Source organism: Filicampus tigris, chromosome 7 (genome assembly GCF_054856515.1).
Source record: "Filicampus tigris isolate MCC_2025a chromosome 7, RoL_Ftig_1.0, whole genome shotgun sequence".
NCBI classification, from domain to species: domain Eukaryota; kingdom Metazoa; phylum Chordata; class Actinopteri; order Syngnathiformes; family Syngnathidae; genus Filicampus; species Filicampus tigris.
Window position 1 is genome coordinate 12,648,131 of NC_141223.1, and position 13,952 is coordinate 12,662,082.

The 13,952-nt window shown below is 41.2% G+C and overlaps 1 protein-coding gene across 11 annotated transcripts in view; it reads right to left on the minus strand.

Moving 5' to 3' along the window:
* tenm4 (teneurin transmembrane protein 4) overlaps positions 1-13,952 on the minus strand; it is a 212,835-nt gene that overhangs the window by 90,626 nt on the left and 108,257 nt on the right. For all 11 annotated transcript variants that reach the window (XM_086035405.1, XM_086035407.1, XM_086035403.1 and 8 more), the window contains 3 exons: positions 12,770-12,964; positions 9,288-9,488; positions 1,376-1,561 (listed from right to left, as the gene is read on the minus strand). In XM_086035405.1, the coding sequence (XP_085891531.1) occupies positions 1,376-1,561; positions 9,288-9,488; positions 12,770-12,964 (582 nt within the window). The remainder of the gene's footprint in view (positions 1-1,375; positions 1,562-9,287; positions 9,489-12,769; positions 12,965-13,952) is intronic.

Here is a 13,952-nt window from a genome sequence, read left to right on the forward strand (position 1 = left end):
ATTCTGATGGCTGATAATAAATCAATTTAAAACTTCAAGGAACTATTTATTTAAATGTTCAGTTCATTTATTGTTTAAGTTTTCATTTAACTTTTTAAAACATGCTGATGACTTTGTTAGAATTTTACAAAGATGTCAACTGTCAAAAATGTTTAATAATGATTAAAAAAATTATGCAAATCTAAAAAATTTTCAATTAACACATGCTTAATGACGTTTCAACAAAGATACAATTTTTAATTTTTTTCAAAATTTTGACCCCAATATTTTCTTATACTGAGAATGAATATTGGCTCCAAATATTGGTTCTTGGCCTCCTTAACTACTAATAATCGGTATCGGTCCTGACCTAAAACATAATCGGTCTATCTCTAATAATATGTTCTAAGCGCGTTTTAGTCTAAACATGGAATTCTGATTAATATCGTGTTTGCGGAATATGAGTAAAGCAGTAAAATCCCCCCCGTGTTTAGCCATCTCAGGGGGTGGCCATTTTGCCACTTGCTGGCGACTAGAAAATGACATCACAGTTGCTCAAGGCCCAAGTAACGACCAATCATGACTCAGCTTCAGAAAAGAGGTGAGCTGTGATTAGTTGTTACCTGAGCCCTGACCAACTGTGCTGTCATTCACAGTCGAAAGAAGTGACAAAACAGGTGGATTTCATTGCTAAACTCATATTCTACAAATGCATTAATCAGAAGTCAATGTTTCATTCAGCAAGTGGGCCTACATGGAACATTTTGTTTTAAAGACAATTTTTGGGGTTGACTCCCTTTTTAAGGATAACAATTTTATTTGAGAAGAGACTGAAAAGCAAAAAAATAAAGTGCGACAGTTCAGTGGAGACTACAGAGTATATTGTGTGTATTTTTGCATGTCTTTTGGTCATTGCTAGCTGCGTATCATGTGTCACAATGAGTTGACAAGGTGAAAAAGGGGCATACAAGAGACAACTGTAATCGCGCTCCAACGCAGAACAACAACAAAAAAAAAAAAGCATGAGATTTTCAAGAAAGCTGTTGGTATTCAGACGAAATCTTGAACAAGCAGTGCAAAGGAGAGCAAACACACACAGTGCTGGGCGGTTCAGAAATGAGGAGCAAAGAGGAAGAGGATGAGTCAACTCAAAGGACACCTTAGCACATTCCCACATTAAAATGCATAAAGGCAAGCCTCGGATCCTTGAGTAAACCCGTTCATGCTTTACTGAGTTGCACAAATTCAATTAAGCATGCTTCCTCCCCACCCACCCGCCGGACGCCACAACCCCTGCCCCCGTCTCATCTCCAAAAGGACCCTCCCCGTCGCGCCCACCGCTTCACAGGCAAAACCTCTTTGAAGACACCACAAAAAAAGCATCGGCCCGTCCTACCGATTGTGCAGTGTTCTCCGTTCCAGCCGGGACTGCACTCGCACTTGCCGTCCTTGCAGGTGCCGTGTTCGTTGCAACGCGGGTGACACGCCCTTTGGTCGCATCCGGCGCCCATCCAGCCGTCGTCGCAGCGACAGGTGCCTGACACGCAAACCCCGTGGCCACCACAGTCGGCTGCACAAATCTCTGTGGGAAACAAAGATGGACAGAGGGGGGCACAGAGAGAGAGAGAGAGAGAGAGAGAGAGTGAGAGGTGACAGGAGTGAAAGAGAAGACAAATCCAGGAGTTATTGTAGAGGAAAGGCGGCCACGCTTCGCTACCTTGTCTCACGGGCATTTGAAAGGAATTCTGCCGCCTTTTCACACAATACAAATCTAATAAGACCATTACAAAAAGCACAGATGCCGACTGTGTCGGCCCTATGGCAGCAGACTTAGTCTTCACGTTGCTTCATCTTTTTTGCGATAATTCACTTCAACACCAACTGCTGAAGTCTTTTGTAAGAATCATATTGAATCCATGAGGGAAGAAAATGCCATCGTTTCGTTAAAAGCTAAGAAAGATATCAATTTTTAGAACGATTACAAACAAAAGTGGGCAGAGTAACCAAAGTAAGATTACTGTCACTTTAGAATAATATGACTCAAGTGAAAGGAAAAAAGTCGTCCATCGTACAATTATTTGAGTGAAAGTAATAAGTATTCAGTGAAAAAAAAATACTCAATACTGATTAACTTGAAAGTTCTGATTTATTATTCTTTTGGTCAGATTATGAATGTCAAATAGACAAATAGATAAATACAAAATTCAGCCACTGCCAAACAGTACAACTTAACCAACAAATAATTAATCAGCAATAAATTAGGTCATTACAGGATATCATAAATCAAGGCAAATTCAGGCAGAAGAAACGGCCTTAAAGGGAAGTCAACCCAAACATATTTTCTTCATTCGATGGAAACCCACTAGTTGAAACAAAGCATTCTGACAAATATTACATTTGTGGAATAAGAGTTAATCTCCTTGTTTTTAGCCATCTCCAGGGGCGGCCATTTTGTCACTTCTGTCAACTGAAAATGACATCACAACTACTCGGGGCACAGGTTACGACCAATCAATTAATTCTTTGTTTACACTCATTAAACAGCACAAGTTGTGAAGTGAAGTTTTGTAGGTTGAAATGTGGACATTTTTAAGCAAACACAGATAACGGCGCGTGGCATACTGTAACTGTTCTTTTTCGTAGTCGCGCTGACTGCCTGACGCAGTTTGATTGGTATGGCGTTAGATTGATGCCAGAATTCGTCAGCGTAATGTCAAATACTGCATACAAAAATGTATTTCGCGTGTATGTAATGTGAACTACCGCGTACAAAAGCGTTTCTCGTGTATGTAAAATGAAATACCACATACAAAAGCTTATTTTGTGCATTCAAAAATGTGTTATGCGTGTACAAAACCATCCACAGGCACGCAGAAGGTTGTTTTTTACACTTGTGTCTTCTCTCCGCTCCGCTGATTCACAAGCTTATTCACACATGCAATACAGGCGTGATAATTGTGGTACAGTTCTTAAAGTGGAAGTCAACCCAAACATATTTTTTCCAAGAATGTGTTCTATGCAGGTCTACTAGTTCAAACAAGCCATTCTGATAAATTTTGCGTTTGTGGAGTTAATCTATCCGTTTTTAGACACCTCTGGGGGCGGGGGGCATTTTGTCACTTCTGTCAACTGAAAATGACATCACAGTGTCTCAGGGCTCAGGTAATGACCGATCACAGCTCACCTGTTTTTTTTTTTTTGCACTTTCACAATTCTTTTAACTAAAACATTTTATTTTTTAATAACAACATATGAATTTGCAAACATAAGAAATTATCAATTTTGACTCGCGCATATATGTCACGATTCCTCCTCTCTCTGTCCTGACGTGGCTCTTTTTCTCTCTTGGGGGAGGAGAGGCGAAGAAACATGCCACCTTCCATTAGATTTGAAAACTGAAAGAACAAACATGAAAGGGTCCCAGGTCTCGCGCGAGTCGTTGAATTTCCAATCTCACCATGGGTGCCAAGCGATCATCCTCCTATCTTTATTGAAACTTGTGTCCTCTTCTAACTCATTAATTCAAATTTAGTAAGCCAAAGCATGCTTTGCGAGACATGGCACGGAGGAGATACATTCAAATTGGTCTACAGAACAATGCAGATGGGTACATTGTAAAAAAACAGCATGCTGGATTGACTGTAAAAAAATCCAGGCAGACAATTTGGTCATAATGCGGTTTGGCACGCTGCAAAAAACAGCATACAAAATAGCACTGTAAAAAAATCTGCAATGTATCGATTCCGCGAAAGATGAACTGCGATATAGCGAGGGACCACTGTAGTACACTTGTACACTTGTTGAAAAAAACAACAACTTCACACAACGATCGCGAGTGATAACAACGTGGCCCTGGCACCCAATCAAGATAACATATACACATAATGATAGATATTCAGCAAGAGCTGCCAAAGGGGAAAGTGAACATCTTGCGCGAGCTCGTTAGCACATATGGCTAGCGAGCAGCCGAGAGCAACCTCGGCATCAACTCTGGGGGTCTCGGTGCACAAACTGAGACGACGATGTTCATTTGACAGTGTGGAAAAAAGAAGATACTGTACAAACTAAAGATACACAGCGCGAGCTTCGCGAGGGCCATCCATCCAGCCTTTAAGGCTTCTTTTTCTCCCGCGGGCAACGTCCGCACGAATGTCACTGCAGCAATGCCGCGCGCAGTTTACCTTTATACCACAACGGCTGTTTTAAAAATGTGTTGCAGTTTCACTCCAAGTCGGAGGGCGTTGCAATTTTTGTCATTTCCAGGAGTCCTCTTAAACACACTGGTCCAAGAGAGTTTTCCAAATGCTGCCAAGATTCAACAGCATATACGAAACAGATGGATGACAATAATCTGCCAAAAATTAGAATTTTTATCATTGCGTGTTGATGGAGCATGGCGGCCAAGTTTAATGACTGGCCATAAAAGACAAAACTGATAACACTCCACAAGGTCAGCCATTGTTCAAACATCTTGTTGCCACCATATTAGAGTTATTGCCATACACACATGAGAAGTATACTGATAGATTAATTTTCCAATTGGATCACGGTATGTTGTGGCCAGCAAATGTAAACAAGCGTGCATTCTGTGGCCGAAGCTTAAGACTGCTCCAAAGCCACACGACAACATGATCTAATCCTGAGAAGTATTAAGGCAGGGAGTACTGATGGTAGAATTTATAGAGAGGCATCCTTGCAGACTGTTTGTCGTCCTGTATGGCAGCAAGCTTAGTGTTGTATTACAGAACACTTGACAATAAACAGGATAAAGAAGGATAAAGCGCAAACTCATCATCATTTACAGAGCCCACTACCTATTTCACTCGCCCCCAACAAAATAACCCCCCGGATTACCTCTTTAAGGCACTGCTTGGAATATCCAAGGAGTCTTCCATCTGAGGACAGAGATTGTCATCTCAGGGAAAAACAAATTGCTTGTTGAATGCAAGCAATCGAAGGCCGATGTAGTGATTATCAGCACATCACAGCGGGGCTTTAATCCATCGCGGAATAGTCGTGTGTTGATTTGTGGGGGAAATTACTTGCTGTAAAATGAAAAGCTTTGTTTTTTATGGAACATTTGAAAACCAGACAGGGGTAAAAACAGAAAATCCACCACAGAGGTAAAAACACTAGGTATACGCTAAAAACAGTCAGGTCAAAAATAACTATTTTTGGGTTAAATTTCACCCAATTGCTGTGTTAAAAAAGGACCGACCTAGACTAGGGTCGATTTGAACCAAAAAATTGGGTTAATCGGTTTTGAACCAACTTTTAGGGTTGAGTGAACACAACAAATTGGGTTATTCCATTTTGACCCAAATTTTAGGGGTAAATTTGGGTCAAAACAATGCAAATAATTGGGTTATTCCACTATTTTATGTATTCATCCATCCATTCATCCATTATCTATACCGCCTTATCCTCACGCGGGGCACGGGGTTGCTGGAGCCTATCCCAGCTGTCTTCGGGCACCAGGCGGGGTACACCCTGAACCTCAAATAAACATAACTGGAGGCTGACTAAAGCTGCGCAAGTCATGCAATGGCGTCGCCCATACAAAGTGAACACTGCCCAACCCGCGCCAGACCTGACGTGCCAAAGAGGCCAAACGTAACTATAGTGCACCGTACTTGAGCACGGTTCTTTCGAGGCACCAACATGCAGAAAGGAATATACAGTATCAACATCCGCGCGTCGTATTTGGGAGGCTCGAGTTACACGGCACCTTCAAAGAGTTTCGCCGCAGACCACGGTGACGAAGCTAAATAAATCACATAGGCACAAATAGACAACAGTGCGATGAATAGACACACTATACACAGTACTACGTCACTTGTCGGTGTACTCACTTTGGTTCAGAGATGCACACGAGCACTACTACTTTTTTTTTTTTTTTTACGATTAACACACTGATCCTGTCCAACACACACGCTCAGTTACAAGGCAACTCATTTTCAAAAGATTAAAGTGCGTTAACTACTTGCCAAAACGGTGTGATAAATGAAGATATCCAAATGTTAAAAGTGTCGTTGACTTGACCACGATGCTGCGTTTGTAGACATATGAACAGAATATGCCGGTGGCTGTCATGGCCGGCAGTCATACTTAATTAAAGTGCACATCTGGCACCTGTGTATAGGCCTGTAAGGTTGATTTTTGACCCGGCATAAAACATTACTGGCATAATACCCAATATATAGTTAATTTCAACCAACAATTGGGTTACTTGATAAGAAATAACCCAGAATTTTGACCCAACATAAAAAAATCCCAAATGAAACAACCTAACTGTTTTTAGAATGTACTTTTCATCCAACAAGAAGCTTACAGAACTTAGAAAAAAAAACTAGGGTGAACAAAAATCCACTGACACCTCACATCTATGTTTTCTGTTTTCTTTTCAGCAAACTAGCAATTACTCTTAAAATATATTGAATCAAGACGTCTTCTGGCAGAACACAAGAGTGTTAATATGAGTTGCCGGAGATGTCAAGGTTGTTGTCGGCCGAGGTATTAAAAATCGTCCGTCACAAAATCTGACGCTCTGTTATTATTAAATCTTATTCCTTCCCTGCCTGCAGATTTAACGGATGATCGCCACAAACGGTCGTCGTTTTTCAGCGTGGCTTCAACCATTCATCAGCGTGTTATTTCCTCTTGGTCATCAAGGAATTATTTACCGCCACTAATTAAGACAGAACATCATCAGCCGGAACTGTTGCTGCTTTATTAGCCTTACAAAGCCCTTGGCTAATTGTATACATTGAGTTCTTAAGACCCATTGATGCCCCTGGTATGTACGATATAAGATGCCTGCATTTTGAAACAATGTAAATGTCACTGCTGTTATAGCGCCATATATTCATAGCTTTGGAATAAGCAATTAATCCACCAGAGTGTGCACTCGGAATCTACGTTTTCCTTAAATACAGAGAAGAAAAGTCACATTTTTAATGAAACCCGTGGCGACTCTAGCAACGTCCCTAGCAAAACGGTAATTCAACAGTGTTGCATCACTAACATAGAGCACAATTTTTTTCATAACTTTTGCCTAACCTTGACAGTTAGCTGTGTTGGTTACATGAAATTTAAGGGCACATTTGACTTGATATGTCACTGGTAACATTTACATACAGTAAACATAATAGATCATTGTAAAAACATCAGAAGAAAAATCTGAAAAATGTACAACCTATAGAGACAGACATTCAATTTTGTACGGGGTGTTCTTGAATGACAACTGTTTGACTGTTGGCCAATTAAAAGGCTGACAAGTAGTCACTCTGCTATTTGGTGACATTGTGTCAGTACACTAAACATGGACCACCAGGGCTGCCTTTACCAGGGGCCTAGGGAAATCGGCCGCCTATCAAAATATATATATTTTTTTTATAAAGTTATTATTATTTTTTTTAATCTCTTTACATTCTGGCCATGAGTTGACCAACCCGCAGGTGATTTTGTGCAGCGCGTGGCTATAGAGAGGGCCAATCAGAAGTCGTATAATCGAATAGCTTCATATGATTCTGCCACTTGTTGAATTTTCTGTCATTCACTGTCATTCACTTGCCGCTACAAAGCCCGCTCTAGGGGGCCTATTTGGAAGGTATTCAATTCCACATTATTCTTTCATTTATTTATTTGTCAGTCAATCATGTCATTGTGGCATCCGCGGACCAATCACACACCCGTACGACCAGGGTCATCTCGGCCTCGCTGTAGAATGGGCGCACCGGATGGGGGGGGCGGGGGGGGGGGGGTTCCCTTGCGCAAGCCCGGCAAGGAGGGCAAGAGAGACCCGCAGGCCGGAGGAGACGTCAGCCTGAATGTTGGCATGACGACTTTGGTGGTTCTTCTTTTGGTGTCCTGTAGAATGCTCACCCCATCTTTTTTTTCCCTGTCTACCATTGTCTAAGTGTGCCGTTTCCTCAAATTAGTAGCAAGTTTTCTACCCTGCTAAAATGGTCTTGTTTGTACGGGCACTGGATGTGAGATGCCACTGTCCGGATCTCTATCGTGTTTTGTACGTTTTTGTACTTTTCACATACTATTTACATACTATTGTGATCTGAGCAAGTATGGTAGGCGCAAGAGTGCACTGTGTGCTAATTTGGTTAAGTGTAGTTGCGTGTTATATTAATGCAATACCATTAAAAAAATGTATTTCTTATAGATAGAAGTGATTGGAAAATGCACTATTGGTTTATGAAAAGTATAGTGTATGAACCTTTTGATTTGTTGGCTATTTGTTAAAATTTATGAAATGCATGAATATGCCTGCTGATCTGTTTGTCAAGGTTAAAAAATGAGTTGAGTATCACAGATAAGCCCATATCCCACTGAGCGGCGAACAACGGCGAGTGTTTTCGAAGGCAGCGTGTTGCGTTCACGTCAGAGTTTGCCCGGGGTTTGTTCAATGTCGCAAACGTCCGCAAAACGTTTGCCAGTCGTACGCCAACAGTTTTAGCGATTTTTTCTTGTCGCAAGGAAATTTTAAACTTGTTCAAAATTCCCTTGCGACAAGAAAAGTACAGGCAAACATCTGACGATCGTCTGGCGACAGTTTGGTGAACATTTGCGACCTTGAACGAACCCTGATGTGAACGTGCATTTTTCTACCTTTGCCAACAGTTGGAAATTTTCGCCCTAAGTGGGATAGGGACTTTAGAGTTGGGGAGTGGGGGCCTATATTTGATGGTTAGCCGCTGGGCCTATAAGTAGGTAAAGGCGGCCCCTTGGACCACATGAAGTGAAGGAGAGAGTTGTCCCAGGAGATGAAAAAAAACAACATGGCTCAATTCCCGAAAACATAAGTTTACTAGTTTATAAAAATGACAACCATTTTCTTACCCTATTTTTTTTTTATATGGATTTGTTTTCAAAATTTTATATCAACCTGCCAAGGGACTACAGATGGAAATTATCTGACGGCTATAATCTGGCATCTGCACATGTAAAATCCATTAATTTGCACTGCCGCTTTTTAAATGCATTACAACAAAAAAGTCAAATAAAACTTTACGACTTTGAGAAAAGTCAATGTAATTGACATGCATAGCAAAACTATCAAACACCTGCTTGAATACTTTTGCTCATATGAAACAAAGGGTGCTATCTCCTAAATTCTCAGATCCAGATGCAGATGTCTGGAAATCGCCATTGTTTTCAATCGACAGCAAGCATCAAGAAATTGTCCTTACTGTTCCAATATTTTTGGAGGGACGTTGTTCAAGTATACGTCTTTGTCAGTGCTTATTCGCTTCAAAATGCTGAAAGACAACTGAAGTAGTTTTTGCCACACTCACCTGTGGAGCAGTCATGGCCCGTCCAGTTGGTGTCGCAGCTGCACGTGCCCGTGTCAGCAAGGAAGGTGCCGTGTCCGGAGCACTGGTCCATGCACGAGGCCCTGGGGCTGTCACATCCCTGCCCGCCCCAGCCTACAAAGCAGTGGCACTCGCCCTGGACGCACACGCCTCGGCCAGAACATGTTGGGTCCAGGCAGTCCACTGACAAAAGAAATAATTCTTCAGTTCACCTCTCACAGTACCAAATGTACCTACCACAACCATAATGTGTCAGATCTTAGCCCCATTTAAGGGTGCCAAAAAAAAAAACAAAAAAAAAAAACACACCTACAATGGCCATAGAAAGTCCAAACCCCTACCAGGTTTCTGTAGTGTTGAAAAATGAGACCAATACATATGTATCATTCCAAACCGTTTTCCACCATTAATGTGATTCATAAATGAAATCTTTTCGGGAGGGGAAGTAAAAATAAACAACTGAGATGTGGTTGCACAAGTGTGCACACCCTCTCATGACCGGGGGTGTGGCTGTGTTCAAAAATAACAAATCAAATTCAAATTCGTGTTGAATGGGAGTTAGCACACAGCTGAAACACACCTGCACCTATTTAACGTGCTTCTGATTATTCCCAAATAAAGTTCAGATGTTCTAGTAGGGTTTTCCTGACATTAGTTTGCTTTCTATCAGAATCCTGCAAAAACCCTGACATTTCAACAGGGGTTTATAAAGTTTTTGGATCCACTGTAATTATCTGATTACAGGAAGCAGCACAGACACGGCAATGTCCCGCTTCATTGATTTCGGTCGGACAAACTCCAGCAGATGAACGTTGGCTCGATTGCGATGTCTCTGATGTGAAAATGTGTGTGTGTGTGTGTGTGAGATGCAGTAATTCAGCAAAGTGGAAGCTTATGTGAAGAGCTTCTGTTTTTTGAATTTTCAGCCATTGCGAACAAGGATACTTTAAGAGTTAAACTAGGAAACAAATCGTTTGATTTTGAAAGCCATTATCATAATTTTTTTGGGGGACATTTTCATGCTTACATTATTTTATTGTGTTCAAATACATTTATAAAAAAAAAAGTGTGTTTCAAAAAACGTGTTTAAAGCACGTGGTGTGGTTTCAGCCACTGCAATTCCCACAAGGCTGGAACAAAAACACATTAGGAGTGTGCCCCCCCTCTTCTGAGAGTGTGTTCACTTCAATCACATTATTAGGCAATACTTTGTCCAGTTAAACAATACCTGAAGGCCGAACCCAGATGGCAAACGGACAACGGCGCATGTGCGACGTCAGCAGTGCCCCCATTTAGAATGACATAAACTGGACACAAAGGCCACCATAGTACGACAAACAGCATCTCTCGCTTCTTGCCAGATGGTTTGTGGGCCAGGTGCGAGGATCAGAGGACTAACTGACAAGAAGCTCTCCTGGCAATTAATCACGGGCGGCTGAAGGTCGCGGCGAAGAAAGGTAAAAATGTGAAAGGCCGCTCTCGCCCGCATTCCCCGTCGCCACTAACCGCTGACACGCCAACCCGAAATAGAATGGGGGGCCTATGGATGAGGCGCACCCCCATTTATCAAACCCCCCAGTGCCATTTTTCATCTTGAAATGAGAGCCTTCAAGAGCTGACAAACACAATGGCCGCCTCACTCTTATCTGCTCGGGCCGTATCCACGGTGGAGCTCCCGCCGGATTCACATCAGACGCTGTGCCCGACTTGCAACACAATACACAGACTGTTTTGTTATTAATGCGATGCCTTATAGCCATCACTTATAGGCTGTCAGTCCCAGTTGCTACTGGGGATGACTGTAACTCTCTTTGAGCTTCGACCGTGTTCATTGACAATTCGGTTTATTCCGTAGTATTACACGCCCCAGTGTCCATTTTTCTGCAGTACTCTGTTTTTTGCTCAGTCTCCTCTTGGATAAAATGTGTCTAATATAGCAGATGACATTCTAAGAAATAGAAGAGCCACTCATTCAAATTTAGAAAATAAACATACATTACTTAAAGTAAGGACGAAGGAGTATGTAACTTTTTTGTCATAAAAAATAAAAAGTCATTTTCACCCAAGCCGCTAGAGTCACATGACACAATAAACCCCTTGTTCCTGTAACATTTTGCTGTATTTTTCAGTATTTTTTTTATCTTTAATACTTTGTGTCAACTGCCGACATTGCCGTGCTGGCCCACTGATGGCACACCGAAACTGACAGAGCGGAAAAGATGCATTTCACTTACCGTTAAGAAAAAAAGCTAACTAAATACATTTTGTTTATGTCGCATAAAATAATAATACAATAATTACTGTGTCAACGAAAACAATGATTAAAATAAAAGAGATAATTGCTGCAAACGAAACCACTGTCTTTCCAAGGCCTTAGCTGTCCTACAAAGGTGCCTGATGTAAAACACACAAAGCACAAATGTAGCAATAATAGACAATGACTCACTCTGTCTTCTTTATACTGCTTGGGATCTCTCTGCCTGATATCTCAATCACAAATGCGGACAGGTTTTAATGTAATAAGAAAACAATAACTGCCGTGAAGGCCACGCTTTGGGTCCATCTACCTGGGGACCTGTAGAAGCCCAACAAGGTGCCTGACAAAAAATACACAAAGCACAAACGCTGTAATAATAGAGAATGACTCGCTCTGTCTGCTTTTTACTGCCTCGGATTGTTGTGCCTGATATCTCAATCACAAATGCAGACAGGCTTTAACGAAAAAAAGAAGATAACTGCCGTGAAGTTCACACTTCGGGTGCATCTTCCTGAAGACCTTTTGTTTCCCAACAAGGTGCCTTATGTAAAATGAAATTCTGCACCTAACAATGCAACCACACAAAAAAAAAAACATCAATGATAAGGAATTTGCAACAATAACCTCTTCCAAAAAATCCATCTTTTTCAAAACATGATCATGGCATAACTTGCATTGACCGACGTCATGTTGATGTGATGGCTTGTTGCGCGCAATAATAATAACAAAAATAATAATAATAATAATAATAATAATAATAATAATAACAATAATGCATCAGATTTATATGGATAGATTTTCTGGAGAAATGGACACTCGTAGTCCCCATTTTGCTGCATTGGTCTGCTTTCCTGCTGCCTTCAGGCTCCTCTTGGATACAATGTGTCACCTTATAATAAGTGGTAAATACAGGAGACACATGTTCTCCTTCAAGGCTAGAAATTCTGAAAATAAACATCACCTCTTACGTTAGCTCAAGTTATTTCATTACTAAATAATAGTCTCCACTTTGTTACTTTGGTCTGTTTTCTTTCTACCCGTAGTCTTCTATTTGATCAAATTTGTCTCTATAGCGAGAAGTGAATCCAAGAAAATCTTGTTGTGATCCATGGATAGAAATTCTGAAAATAACCAACCACGCTAATGTTAGCTGACATGACTGCTTTACTCCAGAGTCTCGATTGATATTTCATTGAATGTATCTTGCCTTCCTCGCAGTTCTCTCCTTTGTAGCCCGGGTTGCAGATGCATGTGCCCACGATGCAAGTGCCGTGGTGACTGCACGTGACGTCCACGCACTGGTTGGTGGGCACGTCGCACTCGGAGCCCTTCCAGCCACTGTGACACATGCAGCGACCTTTCAGGTATTGACCGTTGCCGCTGCACAGCACCGGACAGGCGGCTGGGAAAGAGACCAGACAGTCCATTAGGACATGTTAGCATCAAATAGTGTCTCGGCGATTTAGCCTCAAGTGAACTGTGAATTTTGGACCATCTTAAAGCGGACATATAGGAAAGTGGCTTTTTAATTACTTATATACAAATAGACCATCTGGACCGCATGCCCACCCATCAAGTGTGAAATTAAACAACCAAGTTAAGTTTTTGTGAACTGCTTGTTTCAGAAAATGTGTCTGTATTTGTGTTTGGCGATGTACACAACACTAAATTGACAAATGTGATCCGGTGGCTCGGTGATAAAGTGCTGATGAAGAACGCCAGAAACATTTTATTAAGACGCCTGGGAAATGGGAAAATGCATAATACAGTATGTCTCCCTTAAACAATCTGCATTTGGAATAGATGCCAACAAGATTTTTGGATGTTATATACATATCAATGTCATTATTTGTAATTAGTATACAAACCCTGCGTGAATAGCATCATTAGTGTCTTTTATTTGTGACATATTACTTTAGTAAGAGCACTGGCGGTAGGGAAAGAATGGTAATCAAACACGAGCGCTAAGGTATCATTAAATGTCCCTGTCATATGAAAATTGTAAACGTTATACGTCTCGTGTCTTAACCTTCAAGTCTGAAACCATCATGGCAAAAATCAAGCACATCAAATCAAGTCCCATTAAATTTCACACAAGTCAGGAGTCAAACAATCTTGCTCGGTCGCAATAAATTTGCATATTAGTCACTTGGCACTCAAAATGTGTACCTGTGTGATTTCACTCTATTCACATATTCACAATCACATATTTTAAATGGTCCCAAAACAGTCTGCGTATTATTTTCATCCATATTTTGCTGTGCTTTCTTAAAAGAACACTATTGAGCGTTGAGTTTTCTTTGCTTTAAACTGGCTCCCAGCCAGCTGTACAATAGATTTTAAAATTCTGCTTTGGGTCTATAAATCACTGAATGGTTTGGGTCCTGAAT